At 44.5% G+C, this 22,642-nt stretch overlaps 1 protein-coding gene across 2 annotated transcripts in view; it reads left to right on the plus strand.

Annotated features, from left to right (window-relative positions):
- ABCC4 (ATP binding cassette subfamily C member 4 (PEL blood group)) overlaps positions 1-22,642 on the plus strand; it is a 287,341-nt gene that overhangs the window by 251,565 nt on the left and 13,134 nt on the right. For both annotated transcript variants that reach the window (XM_062194025.1, XM_062194026.1), the window contains 3 exons: positions 862-951; positions 11,039-11,211; positions 11,695-11,800. In XM_062194025.1, the coding sequence (XP_062050009.1) occupies positions 862-951; positions 11,039-11,211; positions 11,695-11,800 (369 nt within the window). The remainder of the gene's footprint in view (positions 1-861; positions 952-11,038; positions 11,212-11,694; positions 11,801-22,642) is intronic.

The following is a 22,642-nucleotide window of genomic DNA, read 5'->3' on the forward strand; positions in this document are numbered from 1 at the left end:
GAGAAAACTCTTTGAACACAGCTTATATAAACTTCTATACAAGATTTTGTTTTGAAATCCAGAAGGCGGCATGTATTTCAAGAGCAATTTAACTGTGGGCTCCTCCTTAAGTACATTCATTAGAAGAACTATTTAACTTAAAATAATTTGATTCTATGCCTTGCTTCACAATGGGTTTCGGGTTACCCTGCCCTTCTAGTTACTAAGGAGCGTCTGAGGCCTGTAACCCTGATGCGCAGGCAGATAATGTGAGGACTTCCTGATGGAAAATCTGGGCGTCTCTTCGTGAATAGAGGTTCCCCTGGGCCCATTAGTTCATATCCTTTTGGGCAAAGAGCAGAATGTCCCATTTGGATGCGTGGAAAGATTCCCAAACCTGGAAGACTTTTACCAATGGAGATTTTATGCTTCCGTGCAAATGTGAAGCTATTTAATAATTTTGCTTGGAGGCACAAACTTTTCATCATGCTGCTGGTGTTTTCCAGTGTCACTAGCATTGACAGCTCATTTTTAGGGTTCTTTGGAGGTAATGGTCCTCAATAATTGCACCCTGTATTTCCTGGTTAAGCCGATATCACCAGGAAAGTGCCTTCATTTTCTTTTTAAGATGACCCATCACTGCAGTTTCTTTTGTTAGTTGGTGGTCAGTGATCTGGAAGATATTTTGGAGCATGCTTTATGTGATGGAAAATTAACAGAGATGTTGTTTTGTAAACAGGCATTTGAAACTCTATAATTAGCGATTATAGTCAATTTGGGTTTTTGTTGGGGCTTTTTGGATTTCAATTTTATTCTGAAAGTTAGCATTGGGGGTAAAAGAAAAGAGGCTACAGTAATGATATTCATTCTTTTGGTGCTTAGGAACCTGTTTTATTCACTGGAACAATGAGGAAAAACCTGGATCCCTTTAATGAGCACACAGATGAAGAGCTGTGGAATGCCTTAAAAGAGGTAATTTATGAAACGTAATTATCCTTAATTTGTTAGCATCCGTGTATATATGTGTGTGTGTGTGTTAACAGCATTGCTGGTAATTAAGGGGAGCTTATTGATTTAACTTTGTTCACCACCCAGGAGAACAGTGATGGCCTGGATACACGTAACGTGTTTGTATTGATGATGATGGAAACCGAAAATAAAATATCTCATGTTCTCATTTTTAACTTTCAAACTATATTTCAAGGCAACCAGACACACTATCTTATCTCTCCTGGGCAGAACACTATACTCGAACTTGTATTTCTGGGATCATACTACCAGTGACCAAGTGTCCCTGCAGTGTTTGTTACCACTCTGTCCTCAGGGAACATCTAAGAATGGCAGCAAGGACAGATTTCCGTTATAACTGAACAAGATGTGATCCAGAATGGCTAGAATCATGTTAAGATATTGGAGTCATATTAAGCTGGAATCATATTAAGACTTGATTATACTTGTGAAATGCCTTGAAATTTCGTAAGAAAGTGTTTGTGAAGGTAAATGATATAGTATGATATTAAGGCCGGCACCGTGGCTCAACAGGCTAATCCTCCGCCTTGCGGCACCGGCACACCGGGTTCTAGTCCCGGTTGGAGCACCGGATTCTATCCGGGTTGCCCCTCTTCCAGGCCAGCTCTCTGCTATGGCCCGGGAAGGCAGTGGAGAATGTCCCAAGTCCTTGGGCCCTGCACCCGCATTGGAGACCAGGAGAAGCACCTGGCTCCTGGCTTTGGATCAGCGCAATGCTCCGGCCGCAGCGGCCATTGGAGGGTGAACCAACAGCAAAGGAAGACCTTTCTGTCTCTCTCTCTCTCACTATCCACTCTGCCTGTCAAAAAAGAAAAAAAAAAAAAAATTGGATATATGTCATTTCAATGATGCCGATTGAATGCAAGTAGCAGAAGCCAAAGCCTTGACTGAGGTTCTGTACTGATAATGTCCATTTCTAGAAGATTCTGTATTGTGTAGTGACTCCCTTTGGATCACATGTTTCAACTTCCGCTCTGTTGCATGAAAAGGATTCTGATTGTTAAGGTGCTATTGGTTTGTGTCTGTTAATGCTAATCATTTTGCATACTCACCGCATTTCTGCAAATTAATTCTAAGCTACTTAACAGTGGAAACGATAATCCCTCACAGGACCTGGTTCAGTCTTTTATTTTTAAAAAGTAAGTATTAAGTAAATATGTGTTGAATGGTTGATTTCTTCATTTCAGAGGAGTATAGCTTTTTTCTTATAAATAAATAAATAAAATAAAACAAAACACAAGTCACACATGTTCCTCACCAACGCGGTTCTTGCTGCTGTTTGGAATTGCTACATTTGTCTCCCTCCCAGAGATAGTTCTACAATCTAACTTTTAAGACGAGTTTTCGGCGCGAGCAAGCCAAGCTCCTGCCAGGAATTCCTGTTTGAGAAGGCGGGTCGGTGCCGAGTCTTTATACATCCACCCTGCTTTCCAGCAACTGCAGACTTGATTTTCCTAAATTAGTCGATTACCTCACTTTTTCTTACTTGAAAAGCAACTGACTTGATTTCATTTATGGCTGTGAGACTTTCGGCAGGGAAATTATAGGAGAAAAGAGGCGGGAAGGCGGCCTCTAAAGAAAGATAAAGACTATGTAATGCTGTTGAACTCACAAGACAACTTTCATAGTGAAACTCTGACACACCCTAACCAACCGGAACTTCTAGAAAATTATTTTTCCTATTTGCTTCAGAACTTAGATTTCTCTTCACAGACTGTCAGATAGTAAATTTACTTTAGAAACACATTGTTCCGTAGAGAGTGAAGCAATGTTAATTAGGAGCCAATCCTATATAAATCTGTCTTAGAACTTGGCTATAACTTGATTCATCAGTGGTAGTCAAAAGTTAGTAGCTTCTCAGAATTCTCTAAAGGATGACACAGTGGAAATGACCATTCTTACTAAGGTCTACTTTCATCAAGCCAGCTTTTGCTGATTTCTGTGACTAGAAAATAAATACGAGTGTGTTGCCAGGCCTACCTATAAAAGGTAGTGAGTGAGTGCCATGTATCGCTTCCAGAATTGACCTCAGAGCTTTAGTGATACCACTTGGAAGAAAGAAAATATCCCCTCATTCTCTCTAAATAATTTCATTATGACGGTGCATATTTCTTAATGAAAGATTCGGTAAATTTTCTAAAAATTAGAATACAACATTGTATTTATCTTAATATGATTCCAGCTATTCTTGACCATACATATATTCTGAAATCTGTACATAAAAAAGTCATAACCGCTCACATCACTTGTTTGGAGTTAATAAAACAAGAAGCGTTTTTTTTTTTTTTTCTTTCATTTCTCTGAATTTTTCAAATGTTGTCTAAGGACTTAGGTTCTTTTTTTTTTTTAATCTTTATATACAGTAGATCGATTTAGTATATGTTAAGTAAAGATTTCATCAGTTTGCACCCACACAGAACATAAAATGTAAAATACTGTTTGAGTACTAGTTATAGCATTAATTCACATTGGACAACACATTAAGGACAGAGATCCTACATGGGGAGTAAGTGCACAGTGACTCCTGTTATTGACTTAACAATTTGACACTCTTTTTTATGAAGCCCTGCAGATTTGTCATGGTAGTAATTAGAGTTCCATGTCTACAAATTGGTAGAAGTTGGGCTGTTTCTGATAAGTCAGTGATTCTGCCCAGGAGTCTGTGGACTGTCGGGGCTACTTGTGGTGAACTTAGAGCTGACGGGGTGGGCATTTTGCTTAGTGGTTAACGCAGCTGTGTCCAGTATTGGAGTGCTTGTGTTTGGGTCCTGGCTCAGCTCCCAATTCCAGTTTGCTGCTAATGCACACCCTGGAAAGCAGCAGGTGATGGTCTTAAGCTGTTGGAGACCGGAAATGGGTTCCTAACTCCCAGATTTGGCCTAACCCCCCACTATTCGGGGATTGAACCAGTGGACAGGAGCTCTCTGCCATCTGTCTCTCACTCTCTCTATTCCTATGCCTTTCAGATAAGTGCATCTCCAAAAAATTCCTTTAAAAGAAATTAATGGCCTTGGGATTGACTGTGATGAGCTCTATGTGTGTGTGTTACCTGGAGAAATCCCATGCAAAGGATTCAATTTCTATGAATTTCTCTGTTAGTTTCTATCTTTGTGACTTTCTTCTTTCCATTATATGCAAACCAGGGCAGAGTAACCCATTCTACTCTTCAGGGCACGGCAGGAGACCTGGTGTCCTTGGCAGCTCTGTGTGAAGTGGACTGAAAATAAGCACTGACCCTCCTAAATCATGCCCACACTCGTGGGAGCCCACGCTCATAGGGTTGGATTGTGAGTCATTAGGCGAGCACTGCTGTTTGTACCTCTTTATCAACTTGAACTAAAAAGAAAAGCTGATTTTGGAAAATACTTTCTCTTATTTTCTCTTCCCCCTTCTCCCTTAGACCAGAGGTAGAAAAGTTTGCCAGAGGATTGGCATTCAGAAGGGAGATAATCCTCTGGATGTTGCCCAATTCATCTTGGTTCTTTGTTGTCGTTTTTGTTTTGTTTATTTTTGTTTTGTTTTGACAGGTAGCATTATAGACAGAGAGAGACAGAAAGGTCTTCCTTTGGTTCATTCCCCAAATGGCCGCTATGGCCGGCGCTACGCCGATCTGAAGCCAGGATCCAGGTGCTTCTTCCTGGTCTCCTATGCGGGTGCAGGGCCCAAGCACTTGGGCCATCCTCCACTGCCTCCCGGGCCACAGCAGAGAGCTGGACTGGAAGAGGAGCAACCGGGACTAGAACCTGGTGCCCATATGGGATGCTGGCGCCACAGGCGTAAGATTAACCAAGTGAGCCACAGCACTGGCTCCAGTTCTTTATTTTTAAATGGGCTGAAAATCATCTTGAATACAGCAAAAACAGTCAGCTGTAAACTGAAGAAAGTCTAGTGGAACCAGTGCCAGCTGGGGCACCTAAGGAGTAATGGCAGCTCTATAGATAAAGCAGAAATAATGACTAAAGATTGATTACAGTTTATCAAGAGCATATCACAGTAGATAAAATTCTGACCTAAATCAGTGCTTGTTGTTACTTCTTTGGAAAAACAACTTTAATAAAGGGGTAGATGATTAAGAGATGATATGTCATGTCAGAACAGCAAGGAAACCATCCCCTTGCGTTCCACGTTGATAGTATCTCTATTGGCATACAAGTACGTCTCATTAGACAGGAAACCAAGATACAGAAATCTCAACATCAGAGGAACCCAGGGGAATAGGGCTCTCTGGTCCTGTGTCCTCCACACACTGTACTCCCATCCCCCGGGGCCGTGTGTCAGTGAATGGGCTGCCCCTCCTTCATTTCCCATTGGCGCTGCTCTAGTCAGAGTTCATCCCCATCGATTTGCTGTTGATCGCATTTCTGTCCCGCCTTTTTCTCGTCCAACTTTCTTGTTAGAAAGTTCCACAAAACATGGGAACAGAATCTGGCATTGAAATTATCCTTCTGTGAGTGATACCAGCACCTGGTAGACACAGGGAGCATTCTGGTTTACTGATGGTGGTTGAAATGCGGTTTCTATAAGTTGAGTTCATTATTTGCAGTTCTGTCATAATTACTGTTTTCCAAGCTTAGAAATAATCTGGAATGCCTTATACTGAGATACAGGATTTTATTTTATTTTATTTTTTTATTTTTTATTTTTTTTAAATTTTTGACAGGCAGAGTGGACAGTGAGAGAGAGAGACAGAGAGAAAGGTCTTCCTGGCCGGCGCCGCGGCTCACTAGGCTAATCCTCCGCCTTGCGGCGCCGGCACACCGGGTTCTAGTCCCGGTCGGGGCACCGATCCTGTCCCGGTTGCCCCTCTTCCAGGCCAGCTCTCTGCTGTGGCTAGGGAGTGCAGTGGAGGATGGCCCAAGTGCTCGGGCCCTGCACCCCATGGGAGACCAGGAGAAGCACCTGGCTCCTGTCATTGGATCAGCACGGTGCACCGGCCGCAGCGCGCTACCGCGGCGGCCATTGGAGGGTGAACCAACGGCAAAAGGAAGACCTTTCTCTCTGTCTCTCTCTCACTGTCCATTCTGCCTGTCAAAAATAAAATAAATAAATAAATAAATAAATAAATAAATAAATAAAAGAAAGGTCTTCCTTTTGCCGTTGGTTCACCCTCCAATGGCCGCCGTGGTAGCGCGCTGCGGCCGGCGCACCGTGCTGTTCCGATGGCAGGAGCCAGGTGCTTCCCCTGGTCTCCCATGGGGTGCAGGGCCCAAGCACTTGGGCCATCCTCCACTGCACTCCCTGGCCACAGCAGAGAGCTGGCCTGGAAGAGGGGCAACCGGGACAGGATCGGTGCCCCGACCGGGACTAGAACCCGGTGTGCCGGCGCCGCAAGGCGGAGGATTAGCCTAGTGAGCCGCGGCGCCGGCTGAGATACAGGATTTTAAATATTATTATTTGTTTTGAAATTTTAATTTTTTAATTTTTTAAAATTTTTTTATTTTTTTGACAGGCAGAGTGGACAGTGAGAGAGAGACAGAGACAAAGGTCTTCCTTTGCCGTTGGTTCACCCTCCAATGGCTGCTGTGGCCGGCACACTACTGCCGGTGCACTGCGCTGATCCAAAGGCAGGAGCCAGGTGCTTCTCCTGGTCTTCCATGGGGTGCAGGGCCCAAGCACTTGGGCCATCCTCCACTGCACTCCCTGGCCATAGCAGAGAGCTGGCCTGGAAGAGGGGCAACCGGGACAGAATCCGGTGCCCCGACCGGGACTAGAACCTGGTGTGCTGGTGCCGCAAGGCGGAGGATTAGCCTAGTGAGCCGTGGCACCAGCCCTGAAATTTTAATTTTTTAATACTTTGAGTTTTAGAATTATATTATGATCACATGGGGCTAATTAACTTTTATAAGAATATATTTCTATAATGATGACATTTAATGAGAGTGACCTTGTATTGGTTATGTTAGGTTACTGCACAAAGTTGTGGAAAATCAAAATATGTTTATTTTAGTATAAAATTTCTGAAGTCCGTGCATCCTGAAGATCCTGAATATCTATATGGGTTTATTAATTTTTTTAGAGACAGACGCAGCACAAAATGAGCTGTACTTGTGGCTTTATTCAAGCATTCAACAAGAGAGAGCTTTGAAGCATGATAGATTCTGGGGCAGTCATCAAGAGAGAGAACAGCCCCATCTGCATGGAGCTTACCTTCTTGTGGGGAAACAGAACATAAGCAGTGCATTCAGTGTGTTGCAGTGTGGGCTGCTGAGAAAAGCAGCGACCACACGTGAAGCAGAAAACAGAGCGCTGGCTGACAGGATCAGATCAATCGTCAAATATATTGATCTTTTCCTTTGCATCCAACACTGTTTTAGGGACCACACATACTGATTCATTATATACTCCAAAAATGTTCAAAGATACACACTTTTATTATAAGAACATTATGATCTTATTTATAGGTTAGGAAGCTAAAAAAGAGAAAATTTAGGCGTTTGTCCAATTGGCAGAGCCAAGCAGGACTCATGCCTGGTCTGTCTGTTGTTAAGGCTCATTTTTTATTTTGTATAAATATTTTCAAATCACAGAGAAGTCAGAGGAATGGTATGCTGACCACTCATACACTGTTCACCTAGATTCAGCAGTTCTTAATATCTTGCCAGTTAATATCTTTGTTTCCTTTCTTGTGTGTTCTGTTTTGCTGACTCATTTGAAGGTAAACTGCAGACATGTACTATGGTGCAGTTCACACCTAAGTATGTAAATACATGCCTCCTAAGGATAAAAACGTCTCCTACAGGACAGAATTCAAACTTAATAGTAATGAAATTGGGCCCTGTGCTGTGGCATAGTGGGTAAAGCCACCGCCACCAGTGCCAGCATCCCACATGAGTGCTGGTTCTTGTCCTGGCTGCTTCACTTCCAATCCAGCTCTCTGCTATGGCCTGGGAAAGCAGTAGAAGACGGCCCAAGTCTTGGGCCCCTATACTCCCATGGGAGACCCGGAAGAAGCTCCTGGCTCCTGGATTCATATTGGTGCAGCTCTGGCTGTTGCAGTCATCTGGGGAGTGAACCAGTGGATGGAGGACCTCTCTCTCTCTCTGCCTCTCTGTAACTCTGCTTCTCAAATAAATTAAAATAAAATAAATAAAAGTATATGTAACATGAAATTAAAAATAATAGTGATGGAATGCTATTATCTAATATGCTTTCAAATGTCCCCAGTTGTCACTCATGGCACCATGTTCCATTGCCTATATTGTCCTCTCTGTTCTAATACTTAATTACAACATGAATGTGTGATGAAGCTACAGAGGGCCTATAGATTCCTATCGTCCTTGCAAATGAAGACAGAGTCTCAGAAGACAGGGTGTTCCAGAAAACATGTCCCTTATGCCTCTCCGGATAGACATGGAGAACCTGAAGGAGGCTCTAAGACCTGATCAGTGAGGAGATGTCACCTGAGTTAGGGACAAGTGTGACTGCTAACATAAGAAAGATTCATCTGCATGGTCCAGTGTTAACAAAATCACCGCAAGAGGAAAAGCTGATAAAATCTTTGCCACCGTCAACTTTTGGCCAGTTTAGTGACCTGGGGTATATGTAGGCCTATGAATATGTTTCATAAGAGGGATACTTGCTAAGGCTTTTCCCTTTTATAGAGGGGACCTTGACCAAGCTGACACCTCCCATTTTATAATTTTTTTAAAATTTATTTTTATTTTTATTTTTTTATTTTTTGACAGGCAGAGTGGACAGTGAGAGAGAGAGAGAGAGAGAGACAGACAGAGAGAAAGGTCTTCCTTTTACTGTTGGTTCACCCTCCAATGGCCACTGCGGTCAGCGCATCTTGCTGATCCGAAGCCAGGAGCCAGGTGCTTCTCCTGATCTCCCATGGGGGCAGGGTCCAAGCACTTGGGCCATCCTCCACTGCCCTCCTGGGCCATAGCAGAGAGCTGGCCTGGAAGAGGGGCAACCGGGACAGAATCTGGTGCCCCAACTGGGACTAGAACCCAGGATGCCGGCGCCGCAAGGCGGAGGATTAGCCTATTGAGCCACGGCGCAGGGCAGGGTTTTAACTCCACCAGGATCCACATCTTACACTTCAGATTTTATATATCACTTCTTTCTTGTGTCCCAACACTAAAGACCTATCCCACATCCATCCCTAACTCAAAATACGTGCTCCTGGAGGTAGACTTTCATCATGAGTGCAGTGGGAGGCCACATTTCTATTAGCTTATGGAGATAGATTGATAGAAATACCACATGGTCTGGGGGACAGGAAGCTGTTATGTTGTGTCCACTTTCCATTAGTTCATTCACTGCAAAGCAGTTTCGAGACAGCAATAAGCACACTTACTGCCCTTGGACATGGACTTATGCTTGGGAAAGAACCATTCCTACCACAGGCTCCAGATTTCTTAACATGGGAGGTACAGCTTCCCACTGTTTGAATTTGTATTTTTCCCACTTTTCCAGTTGATTAAAATCTTTCAAGTGGTTGAATACCTATAAGATTATAGCACCTTCTTCCTGTCTTCTTTTTTAATTTTCCCTTTTAGCATTCAAACTCATAGGCAGAATATACTTTGAGAACCTTGGCTCAGCCAAAAAGATCTTTTAACTGTTTGTGCAGAGACCTTTTCTATTGGGACAAAGCTGCTCTTTGAGAGAGTTCCTTGTCCTCTGGGTGGGTTCTTAGTGTATGTTCCTGGCAGGAAGGGAGTGCAGGTGGTGAGGGGCACTGAGATAGTTTCTTTTCACTGCCTTCATTGAGGAGTAATTTATCTTCCAGAATTCACTGCCCATGTAATTGTGATTCAGCGATTTTGGGAAATGTGTAGAGTTGTGCAACAATCTAGTTGTGGAACATTTTTGTCACCTTGAAGTTCATTGACATCTGCTTAAAATTAAAATCCACCTCCAGGCTAGCAGCATTCTGCTTTTTGCCCCTGTCAATTCCACAGGTATTCTCCAACTAAAAATTAAGAAGGAACAATTGTTACCTTTCTGTGTCTTATCAAAATAAGGATTTTACTTAGGATCCTGGAAATCCCTTAATGACAGTGGCATGTTTAACACATGACCCAGCATGAACAGACAACGTATGGATGGAAACAGACAAGCATCTTGGGTCTCATTAGGGTACTCTCCAAGCAGTGTATTTCTGTTGCCTCTTCCCTCTTTCTAATGAATATTAACCGGAACTAACTCTTCACTGTCATGTGGATCTTACAAGTGAGATATGAGGGGTTTTCAAAAAGTGCATGGAAAATGTGTGTTATGAAAAAAATATACATGAGGTTCAAAAGTGTTCCGGGCAGGTGTTTAGCCTCATAAGTTGGCCCACACGTTTGCCCAGATCCCATATTGGAGTGGCTGGGGTCGGTCCCAGGCATTGGCTCCTGGTTCCAGCTTTGTGCTAATGTGGAACACATGAGACTGCAGTGAGAGCTCCTTTAGTTGGATTCCTGCCAGTCACCTAGAAGACCTTGTTCCCAGGCTCGGCCTCAGCCCAGCCCCTGACATTGCAGGCTTTTGGGAAATGAACCAGTATATGGGAGTGTGTGTGTTCTCTCTCTCTCTTCCTCTCTCTCTCATAAATAAATAATAAAAGTGTTCACCAAGGGTGGATGCTTGGTGTGGGCGATAATTCACCACTTGGTAAACTCACATCCCATGTTGGAATGCCTGTTTGGAGTCCCAGCTACTCTACTTCCAGGTCAGCTTCCTGCTCATGTGAGACCTGGGAGGCAGCAGATGATGGCTCAAGTACTTGTGTCCCTGCCACCCAATGTGGGAGACTCAGATTGAGTTTGGGCCTCCTGGCTTCGGGCTGGCCCAGCCCTGGCTGTTGCAGGCAATTGGACAATAAACAGAAAATGGAAGATTGATTTTCTCTCTGCCTTTCAAATAATGTGAGAGTAAATTTTAAATACATTTTTGCACCAAAACAAACTCCCCATTGAATTCCGCAAACTTTTTGAAGTCCCCTCCTACAGCACTCCACATTTCTAACATCTAATAGGCTGGTTGTCTTCAGTAGTACCTTGTGGAGTAAAATGTTATTCTTCTTTCTACTCTACAGGTACAGCTCAAAGAAGCCATCGAAGATCTTCCTGGCAAAATGGATACTGAATTAGCAGAGTCAGGATCCAATTTTAGTGTTGGGCAGAGACAATTGGTGTGTCTTGCCAGGGCAATTCTCAAGAAAAATAGAATATTGATTATTGATGAAGCAACAGCAAATGTGGATCCAAGGTACAGTGCTCAAGTTCATAGAGTATTGGATCTGAATATTACATGGGGTGCACAGGACACTTCAAGTGATGGAGAGATATTTCTAAGTGCTCCCTTGCCCCAAATATATATCTTAAGGACATTAATTCTGGAAAACAGGAAGAGACCAAGACATGGTTTATTATGTTACTGATTCCATTAGGTATCTTAGGAAAACTGGATTCTTAAATTCAACACCTGATAATTTAAAGCAATTTGGAAGTGAAAGTATTTTCCATTGTATGAAAAGCAATGAGAATTCGTCTTCATGTGTGTATATGTGTGTGTGTGTGTGTGAGAGAGAGAGAGAAAAACAGTAAATCTTTAAGTAGACTGTTGATACTTGGTTTTTTAAAGAACAAAATTATGTCAAAGTATTGATTTTTTTTTTTAAGTATTAATTATTCTCTCTTGAGTCTACTTCTTTCGTCCTCACTGAGCTGAATGTCACTTCTCGGATTGCAGAACTGATGAATTAATACAAAAAAAAATCCGGGAGAAGTTTGAGCAGTGCACTGTGCTGACCATCGCGCACAGGCTGAACACCATCATAGACAGCGACAGGATCATGGTGAGTCGCCCAGCTGCGGCGTCCTCGTTGTCCCAGTTGTCAGCTTTTCCCTCCTGGTAAATTGGATGGAAACCCCTCAAAGTTAATTCTCTTTTCCTTTTTCCCCTCACGCTAGGCATTCACCACTATGAAGCAATATATCCACATCTCTCTACCTGTTTGCATACTAAAAGTGTACTTGAGTTCCCCCCTTTTTTAAGATGGCCAACCAATGAAAATATTCAGAACCTAAGCTTGTGATGCTAAGTCGTAACTACAGATCGGTGGGGCCTATAGTCATTTTCACAGTGTCACGGCTGTTTCAGGATATGGGATTCTCTTAATCAAAAAATTAATATTTCACTTAAAACAGCAGAAGTCGTAGGGCGAGGCTGCAGAATTTCTCGGTTCCTGGGACTTCTGCAAGTTGTGCTGTGAAAGGGGATTGGAGGAATGATGAGATCCTCCACAAGCATTGTCAGTATAGGTTTAATCTACTCTTGTCCATGTTGGTGAGGATGTAAATTAGTATTTTACAAAGGTTCCTCTAAAAGCTAAAGATAGGGGCTGACCTTGTCCTGTCGAGATGCCCGTTGGGATTCTCACATTCCATTTTAGAGCTCTTGGGTTCAGTTCTTGGCTTCGGCTCTTGATTCCAGCTTCCTGCCAATGCAGATCCTGGGATTCAGCAGGTGATGGCTCAAGTGCTGCCTGATTCCCCAGGCTTGGCCCGGTCCTGGGGACATTTGAGGAGTAGGCCAATAGATGGGGACCCTCTGTGTCTCCCTAATGAATTTTTTAGAAGATTTATTTATTATTCGAAAGTCAGAGTTACACAGAGAGAGCAGAGGCAGAGAGAGAGAGAGGTCTTCCATCCAATGGTTCACTCCCCAATTGGCCGCAATGACGCCAGGAGCCAGGAGCTTCTTCCGGTCTCTTGCACAGGTGCATGGTCCTTGGGCCATCTTCTGCTATCCCAGGCCATAGCAGAGAGCTGGATCAGAAGAGGAGCAGCTGGGACTAGAACCGGCCCCCATATGAGATGCCAGCACTTCAGGCCAGGGTGTTAATCGCTGTGCCACAGCGCTGGCCCCTCCCTAGTAAATTTTTAAACAAATGTTTTAAGAATATGACTTTATGCAGAAATAAACATGTTTTACAGAAAAACTAAAAATGGAGCTACCATATGATCCAATCCTGTAGTTCCATTAATGAGTATATACCTAAAGAAACTGAAATCAGTATAGCAAGGGGATAGCTACCTTCCCACGTTCATTGCAGTGTCATTCACAATAGCCAAAATTATAGCCAAAATTATGGACTCAACCTAAGTGTCTAATGGATGAATGGATAAGGAAAACGTGTATATATACATAATGCAATCCTGTTTAGCTTGAAAAAATAAAGAAGGATATCCTATCATTTGCAGCAACAAGGATGAACCTGGAGGACCTTATGCTTTGTGAGATAGGGCAGGCCCAGAAAGAAAAAATACTAATGATCTCCTCATTCATAAAATCTAAAATAGTTGAATTTTACCAGAGGCCGGGGTGTAGAAGAGGAAGGAAACGAAGAGATGTTGATCAAAGGCTACAAAGGTTAATTTAGATAGAATGAGTAACTCGTGAGATTTATTCCATGGCAATGTGACTGTAATCAATCACAGCGAAAATTTCCAATGTCTTACCTACAAAATTGATGGCAGTGAGGCAACGGATATGGCAAATCAACCTAATCTAATCATTCTATAGGGTGGCCATATCTAAAAATCTGTGTGTACCCCGTAAGTAAAATAAAATTATGATTTATAACTTAAAATGCTATTCAAAGAAAATACAAGGAGGGGACTCATCAGAAAAACATCTGATTTCAGCAGAGAGGATTTAAAATAGGAAGTTTGTTACGTAGGCATTGAACGGCTCGGGGAATGAAAGGAAACGCTGATGTCGTAGTTTTAGGAAAGTTTCTAGCGAGTTGGTCCTTAGGCGTGGGCATTTGGCTCTGCGGATGAGATGCACTTGGGATGCTCACATCCCCTAATGGGTACCTGGGTTGGAGTGCTGGCTCCACTGTCCAGTCCAGCTTCCTGCCAAGGTGCACCCTGGAAGGCGGCAAGGGGTGGCTCAAGTACTTGAGTCCTTGCCACCTATGTGGGAGGCACTGATTGAGTTTCAGGCTTCAGGCTGAACTAGAAGATAGGAGATCTCTCTCGCTTGCTCGCTCTCTGGCTCTCTCTCTTCCTCCCTCTTCTGCCTTCCAAATAAAATAACAAAAATAGTTAGTGCTCCCACATCCATGAAGGGGTCAGGCTTGAGCAGGAGGGAGTGCCACAAGGCTTGTTCCAGAGGGGCTCTGCCAACCTGGAGGCTGGAGGCTGGCAGGAGTAGCAGCACCAGGAAGACCATTTGCCTGTGTCCCACAGTCAGTCTCCCTCTAATGCCACCAACTGGCCCAGGAGCCTCTGAACTGTGATTGCCCCAGTGTCGCACAACAGGGCAGGAGACATGATAATACCCAGCGTGCCTGCTGCACCGTCGATCCAGGGCTGCACACGTGGCTGGCTGCAGGTTTCGGTCTCTGAACAAGTTCGGTCTCGTCTTCCTTCCTTAACAATTCAGTCTTTCCTTCTGTATTCTCTTCCTTCCTCCCTCTTCTTCCCTCCATCCTCCCCTCCCTTCCCTTCCCTTTGTGACTTGCTGAGTTCAGGACATCTTTCAAGGTGGCTTTATAAAATTACAAGAGCAACATCCCTCAAAAGAGAAATAATTGGCTGAAACAAGCCCAAAGTAGTGCAAGTTCTTTTCTTTCCTTCTTTTCTTTTTCTTCCTTCCTTCCTTCCTTCCTTCCTTCCTTCCTTCCTTCCTTCCTTTCTTTTCTTTTCTTTTCTTTTCTTTTCTTTTCTTTTTTTCTTTTAATTTTTTGAGATTCATTGTATTTATTTGAAAGAGAGAGCAAAGGAGATCTCCCACCCATTGCTCCCCAAATGGCTGTTATGGTCAGGCCTGGGCCAGACCACAGCAAGGAGCTAGGAACTCCAGCCAGGTCTCACACGTGGGTGGCAAGGGTCCAAATACTTGGACCATCTTCTGCTACCTTTCCAGGTACATTAGCAGGGAGCTAGATTAGAAGTGGAGCAGCCAAGATTTGAACCAGCATTCTGATACGAGGTTTACCTGCTATGCCACATCACAGCCCCAACCCAACCTGTGACAGTGGACTGATTGTCATCCAGCTTGAGGACTCCAACCATTGTCACTCTGGTATCCAGTGATAAGATGACAAAGAAGGGACCTGTGTGGTACATCAGAAACAACTGGTAGATTTTACTCTGCTATTTGGATGGCCCAGGCTGAACAGATTCATAAATGATTGATCAATAATGTCCAGACTTCTTAGGTCTAATGACTATGGATCTTGCTCTTTTGACTTTGGGGGGGGGGGTTCTGAACTATTACCTCCTGCCCTCCCACATAACCACTGTCATTTGAGCCAACCCCTAACTGTTGATATCTAAGTGATACCTTTAGCCTTAAGAGTGAATTCTGCCAAGCTACCCAACAGGAGTGGGTTGGTGCCAAACACAGGTTCTCATGAGCTTCCAGGAGTGGGGCTGGTCCACAGCAGGGTGAAGTTCAGCCCAGCAGACTTCGGTGAGTGATCAGGTGACTTTTCTAGAAGGCAGGACAGGGACTGTTGGCTTTGGACATTACTCAGCCTTGGACATCCCAGTCCTTCGTTCTGTCCTCCCAGACTTGTGTTTCTGAATGGCCCACTGATAACCCATCCCTGGGGAGGCCGCCACTTTGTAAAGGACACCAAAGAGCATCATCCTGATCCAGCCACCAGCAACAGGAAGCCACACACTTGTGCCCACCGCATCCTGGGCTGCAGTGACCAGTGCCCAAGTCTACGGAGACAGAACACACTCACGAGCAGTGAGTTCTATGAAGCAGGTTCACTTACAGAGCAGAGCAAGGGTCGTAAGCCCAGGGCCCATCCTGTGCCATTTGCTTCCCAGCTGAGCAGCCCCAAAAGGCAGCCTGCTCCGGTGTATCTCCCTCCAGGGCCACAGGACTCACTTAGCAATGCTCTGAAGGATGTCTCACTAGCAGGGGAGAGAGGAGCAATGGCCAGACTTTCTTGAGCAGTTCCTCCCTAACTCAAAATACGACACAACCTGGGAGGGACAGGAGCGAGGCCCTGCTATCCCAGGCGGTTGATCCAAAGCCACCCACAGCACAGTCCTGCTCTTTCATTTCTACATGTTCCTCGTCCGTCACCTTTTGTCCTCGCGGCTCAACAGTGTGTTTTGCAGATTGTGCCCTAAAGCATCCGGCTTCTACAATGAAGGAGCACTGGGAGCTTTCCTTGTCGGAAGCCCTTGGCCAGGCCATGGATACTGAGCAGAAAGACACTTTGCTCTCCAGCTCAGTTGGGGCCCTATTCCAAATAAAATCTTCACTGCTAAATGTACCATGAAAATTTATTTCTAAGGGTTTTTTTTGTTTTTGTTTTTAGTAGCACAACATCCATGGTAGTGACTCCCTTTAATTGTCGGGTGCTTAGCAATACTGTCACCTTGAGATGTCCTGTTGGCCAGGGAGACAGCAAGGAAGGACAGCATTTGGCAGAACTGTCACCTGCTCACTGCTCTCAGCAGTCAGCGTTTAACTCACAGGCGTGGCCTCTGGGTCACAAGCATCCCCTTAACCCATCAGCTTTCAAAATGGGCTGATTTGCTTAATTCTTTACTTAGCAGTATTTCCTTGAGAACTTCAGTTTTTCCTCTCTGGATCATTGTCCATATGGATTTTTTGGTATTTTTTTTTTCTTGTTTGTTTTTGTTTTTTAAAGTGTATTTGAAAGGCAACATTGGAGGGAAAGGGAGAGAGACAGAGAGAGAGGTTTTCCATCTGCTGGTTCACTCCCCATATGGCTGCAACAGCTGGAGCTGAACCAAGCCACAGCCAGGAGCCAGGAGCTTCTGCTGGGTCTCCACTGCTTTCCCAGGCACATTAGCAGGGAACTGGGTCAAAAGTGGAGCAGCCAGGACTTGCAGGGGCACCCACATGGGATGCCAGTGCTGCAGGTGGCAGCTTAACCTGCAATGCCAGCCCCATGTTTTTTGTAAAGCAATTTATAGACAGCCTTTCTCCCCTTCTAGTCTTGTCTGGTTCCCGCTCCCTCTCCCTGTTATGGTTGAAGCCATGGAGATGACATCAGTTCTTTAGAGGGGCATCCACTCACTCTGATGGCTGTGCCCTCTCCTCCCTACTCCTTCTCATTGTTGGTGGCTCAAACCAGGGGGTTAGCAGTGGAGAGGGTGAAGCGGATGCCTTGGGTAGCCAGGTAGGGGCAACTGGACTGGGATGGGTTGAATGTAGGATATGAGGAAAGAAAGGAGTCAGTTCTGATTTCTTGGGATGGGGGCGCTATTGAGCCTATGGAAGAATGGGGAGACCTAGGGAGAAGCTGACATGGAGGGAGGGATGCCAGGGCTGTTGCTGACTTGTCACCACCAAAATGACCTGTGCTTCACCATGGAGCCACCCTCTCGCACTCCCAACTCTACTCCAGTATTGGCAGATCTGCAGTTGAGGGCTCCCAGGCCATAAGGCCACCAGCTGCAGCCCAGGAGGTGCCAGCAGGAGCTCTAAGCTTGGCCACTCAAGTTGGTTTCTTTGCTGACTTTGATAGGGCGTGGCGGGAGCTGATCTCAGGGGTCCCTAGAGACCCTCATTCCATAGCTTCAGACACGAGGAACCGGTCCCCGTGCTGCATCCATGCCTGGTGGGAGCCTGTTTTATTGTACACCTTCTGATCATTGAATGGCTTTCAATTCCACAAGACCCATGGATGTTCTCTCTCTAACCTTGATTTTCGTTTCCAGCTTGATTGAGAAATACCTACGTCCTTTCCAGAAAACAAAGGATGTTTCTCTTCTGTTGTTCTGAAAGCTTTGAGGACATAAAGACAAGTGGGTCAGCTGCACAACCTCAGGCTCCGGAGGGCAAGGCCAGGCCGGGGTGTGGCTGGGGCAGTGACGGGAGCCAAGGAAGGGCATGGCCCCCAGCGCTGTCATTGTACAGTCATGTAACTGCAGGCGCTGAGGGTGTCATAATTGCATTCTCTTGCCCTACTGAATACTTCTCCACAAAGACGATGCATATGGTTTTGTTTACTGTACGTAAATCAAACAAAAGGACTTGTTGGGAAACAACTGCCGCCTCCATAATAGCTTTGTTTATGTGCTGGCTCTCCAGAGGGATTTACCCAGTTTTGGTTCATTAAGCACCATTAATGCGCTAGGCTTAGGCTTCTGTTCTATGAAGATGTTCTCTCAATTTTAACTTTATTTAACACGGTGCAGCCGTGATGACGGCTAATTTAATCTTCCTCATTTGCTCAGTTGCCACAAAACAGCAGAGCAAGACGAATTAGAAATCCGTTCTCCTAGCCCCTCTCTAGATGTTAAAGACAGCGTCTTCCCTGTCATTTTTAGGATGAGCTGGTTGCTTGTCCCATTTGCTTCGTAGCCAGTAGCACCACGTTTCCCTTCCATCCCTGCACCCTCCAATCCCTCCAGCACCCTGGATTCACCCCAGTAGTGTGAGAAAGAAATGGACAGGAGCATCTGCATCTGCTTGTGGCCTGTCTTCAGTGTTTTCTCCGTCAGCAGTTAGAGAATGCTTTGGGAATGAACTACAGAGAGGCAAAACCAAGACCCATGGCAGCCCTTCTGATTCTAGGAAACCGTAGGGACTTGTAGTCTCCACCTTTCTTTCTTACCTCCAAATCCTGTTAGTAGAGCTTTCTCAGAGAAAACAAAACTGGAAACTGTTGTAACAACACATCCATCAACTTGCAGGTAATTTGGTTTTTATTTAAATTCTCCTTTTTATTTTTAATCTTCATGGATGTTTGCTATAATAAGCATCCATGGCTGCAACTGAGAATATTTCAGAAGGAAAAAAATAATCCTTCAGAAGTATGCAGAGAGCAATGAGTGTTTGGCCCGTATCCCACGTCAGAGAACCTGGGTTCAGTCCCTAGCTCCATTCTCCGTTCCAGCTCCACGTGTAGTCTGGGAGGCAGCAGGTGGTGGCTCCGGTACTTGGGTTCCTGCCATCCATGTGTGAGATCCCCAGTGTGTTCCAGGTGCCCGGCTTTGACCTGGCTCAGCCCTGGCTGTTGCCAGCAATAGGGGAGTAAGCCAGTGGATTGAAGATCTCTCTTCCCATTGTAAAAGTAAGCTGAGAGATTTGATCCAGTTGTTCAGTGGCAGGTAAATAACTGCTATGACCGCAGAAAGCACAAACTGGGAGCAGAGCTGCTTCAGGAGAGAAGGGGAGGCACAGCCCGGCGTGTCACCGCGACCCAGCCTTCATCTTTGGGAGAAGAATCACTCAGTGTTTCAAGGCCCATGGAAGGATTTTGAGTGACACTTGCCCAGGCACCATTTTGCCAGCGACAGAGGCAACTTCTGTAGGCCTCTTTGTCAGCTGAAAGTTGGGTCTCCTGTCCCCACACCACTTATCCCTGGAGGGCATCTCCCTTACTCACTCATCAACATGGGGAAGCTGTTCTGGGCTTTTCTGTCCCTGTGCCCAGCCTCGTCCTGAAGCCTGGCCTGCCCCTTGCCTTTCGCTGAGCCTACCCCACCATTGCTGACAGCGTCCTGCTAATTAAAATGGATGGAATTGCTTTGCAATCGGTCCACTTAATTTTTATATCCAGGACAGCTCCCGCTGCTATCAGCAGATATGTGCGCCTGATAATCACATCGCCCTGGAGCTTACGTAACTGCCTGACTCATCCGATAGAATGTATTTTTCCTTCATCTACTGGAGAGCAGCAAGTGATTTGAGGTTGGCGTTCCTGGAGAGATCCTGGGGCCGAGGGATACCTAGTGCACCAGCATTCACGTGTGCTTGATTTTACGGTTGTGCTTGGCCACCACAGGGGTGGGGACCCAGGGGGAGACTTCAGGAGGCTTCTCTCACAGTCAGCAAGGGCATTAAGACAACCCTCAAGATTCTCTCCATTTTTTCTGTACAGAAAGAAAATTTGGAGTTTGTGTTTACTTATTCTGAAAGATCTAGAATGTTTGATCAAGCCCGTAAATGTCAAAGCCAAGAGGTAAAATTCTATTCTTGGCATGTTTTGCCCCCATGTGCATCCCAGCTCGGTGCTTGTAGCATCTGCCTCTCCCATCTTTTCTGTCCTTTCTCAGGTGTTGAACACAAAGGAATCGCAAGCCTTTGGCCTCACCTCTGCACTTTCTCATTTTCTCTCTCTTGCCCGTAGCCATGAATTTGAAGTGGCGTACTCCTCCAAGTCCCTAGCTCTAACTCAGTCATGCCGCATTCCCCGGCGATCCCCACGGCACTGGACTCTTTCTTCCCTTGATCCCAGACTTCACTCTCACCAAACTACACCCCTGGATGGTCACCCAGTCATGCCCTGGATCTGGTCTCCTCTGTCCTTAACCCTCAGCCAGTGCACAGTCTGTTCACCTATCACGTGCAGCGTCAGACCTAGGAGATGCAATGGTGGAAAGAGAAACCACACAGTCCCGCCCTGGAGGAGGTGCCAGGTTTGCCTCCAGACATCCTGGCTTATGCTGTCCTTGTGTGTGGAGGGGCTGCTGTCTTCCCACCCCACCCCACTTCTCCCTGAAGCTCTGGCCACAGCTGACCTCCTGCCACTAACCTCTACTCTATTTTGCCTTCTGGGGGAAGAGGAGGCAGCTCATGAATGTTTCCTTCTGTTTCTTTCTTGTGTTAAAGGAAGGTACCTGTCTTTGCCTCTCCCATGGGGTATGTTGTACCAAATGGCATGTGTGCAAAGTGTGCTATAAATGTTTGTCACATAAATTCAGGAATTAGTGAAAATTCACTCAAGTATAATAAGATTTGTTTGTGTGTACTCATACACACAGTAAACAGTTCTGAGTCCCAACTATAATGAAATAGTGAAAAATGGACGGAGGGCGTGTCTATGCTCCAAGCATACATTCGTAAATTATGCCAAGTTATATGCTACCCAAAGGAAACAGTATCTCAGAAAACTCCATGTTTAAAATTCTCTTTGCCCTTACATTACTTTTGATAATAAATACAGTGTCTTTCTGTGGGGGTCTCACCCGGAAAGGAAAGAAAGGTTCAGAGCTGGGTTTGAATCCCAGCTCTCCTACCTACTAACTGTGGAGCCTGGGCAGAGTCATTTGACGTATCTGTACTTCAGTCTTCAGCTCCAGCTCTCAGTGTCTTGACAGACTGGTGTTTTGCTCATCTTTGACCCCTGATCCTGATAGTGCAATAGCTCGTATGTGTATATGGGTGGGTAGATGGATGGATGGACAGGTGGGTAGATGGATGGACAGATGGGTGGGTGGATGGATGAATGAGTAGGTGAGAAAGGTTATTCTCTGTCCCCCCTCCTTAATCTATTTTGAGAGTTAACAGTTACAGTAAAAGCAATAAATGTTCAACTCATTTTATTTTCCTTTTCAAGTTCAACAACTTTTTCTTTTTTTGTTTGTTTTCTTAGTTCTGGATTAATCTCACTGATGTACATTCTTTGTTACAATGTATCTATGCAAGAGTCTATCATTGCTCCAAACTAGCAGGTTCACCCATCTGAGACAATCATTCATTTTAAGATACAGTATTTTGTTTTAGTGCACAGTAAAACAGTACTAAAGAGATTTGGTTTTACTTTTTGCTTTTGAAATGTTATCTTACAAAAGTTAAAATTTGCATTTAATAAGTTATTAAGCATTCTAAATGAATTACTATAATTTAACCATCCCCTAAATTGTTCAGACTTACAAAGCTCAAAATATTTTGACCAAAATTCTCTTTGTGTCATTTATATTGTTACTCCTGCTTTTTGAGAATGTTCTTTTTTTTTTTTTTCTTTTTAACTCTGCCCTTTTAGCTTATGGTCAACTTTGAAAACTACTAATCTAAGTGGCATTCATGTATTTTCAGACAATATGAGGAAAGAAAGAAAGAAAGACTGTGTGCTCAAAATGTGAATAAGTTTAGTTTAGGAGAAAGTTGGACATTGACAAAATAACAGTAGTACTTCCCTTCTATTAAAAATGAGGTGACGTCTTTCTAGTCAGGGAGCTCACTTGTGGTGATTTTTAAAAGCTGGCTTGTTGCTTTTGCAGAATGGAGTTCATCATTTTATAAAGTAATTTGATGCATCTATTTGCTTAGTCTTTAGCATGAGAGAAACCTGTATTTTAAAATTACACTTTTTCCCCCTCCTTCAACGTCAGGAGGAGTGGTTATGCTCTGTAATGCTATGCTTAAGTAAAATAACACATTCGGGGCGTCCAAATTGGCGTACCAAATTATAGGACATTTTAATTATTATGTGGATGTGACAGATTCAATTATTCTTGAACTCTTTTGAGAAAGCTGCCCTTAGCAGTGATTCACAGTAGTAAACAAAAGATTAACAGGAAAAGAGCCTTTATGAGACTTAATAATGTTCCCCATTCAATACCAGGGGACAGAATTAACTACAGTATCTCAGTGTGGAAAAACAACCTGTGTCCTGCTTAGAGTCTGAGCATATTCTCTTAAGATGAATTTACTCTAAATACAGCCTCACTGAAGAATTAAGCACCACTTAACATCAGAACTCTTTTCCTAGATGCGTCACTAGGGCCAATTGTCTTGGATGCTTCCCTCTGAAACCATTAACCAAAGCCACTAATAAGTAGAAATGCAGGGTGGAGAGCACCCCCCCCCCTTTGCCTTTCCATCTCCAGTGGACATATTAATGAGCAATAAATGGCTAAAAGGCAGGCAGCTAAAGAAAGAGAGAGCAAGAAGCAAGGAGAGA

This window comes from Lepus europaeus, chromosome 6 (genome assembly GCF_033115175.1).
Source record: "Lepus europaeus isolate LE1 chromosome 6, mLepTim1.pri, whole genome shotgun sequence".
Taxonomy (NCBI): Eukaryota; Metazoa; Chordata; class Mammalia; order Lagomorpha; family Leporidae; genus Lepus; species Lepus europaeus.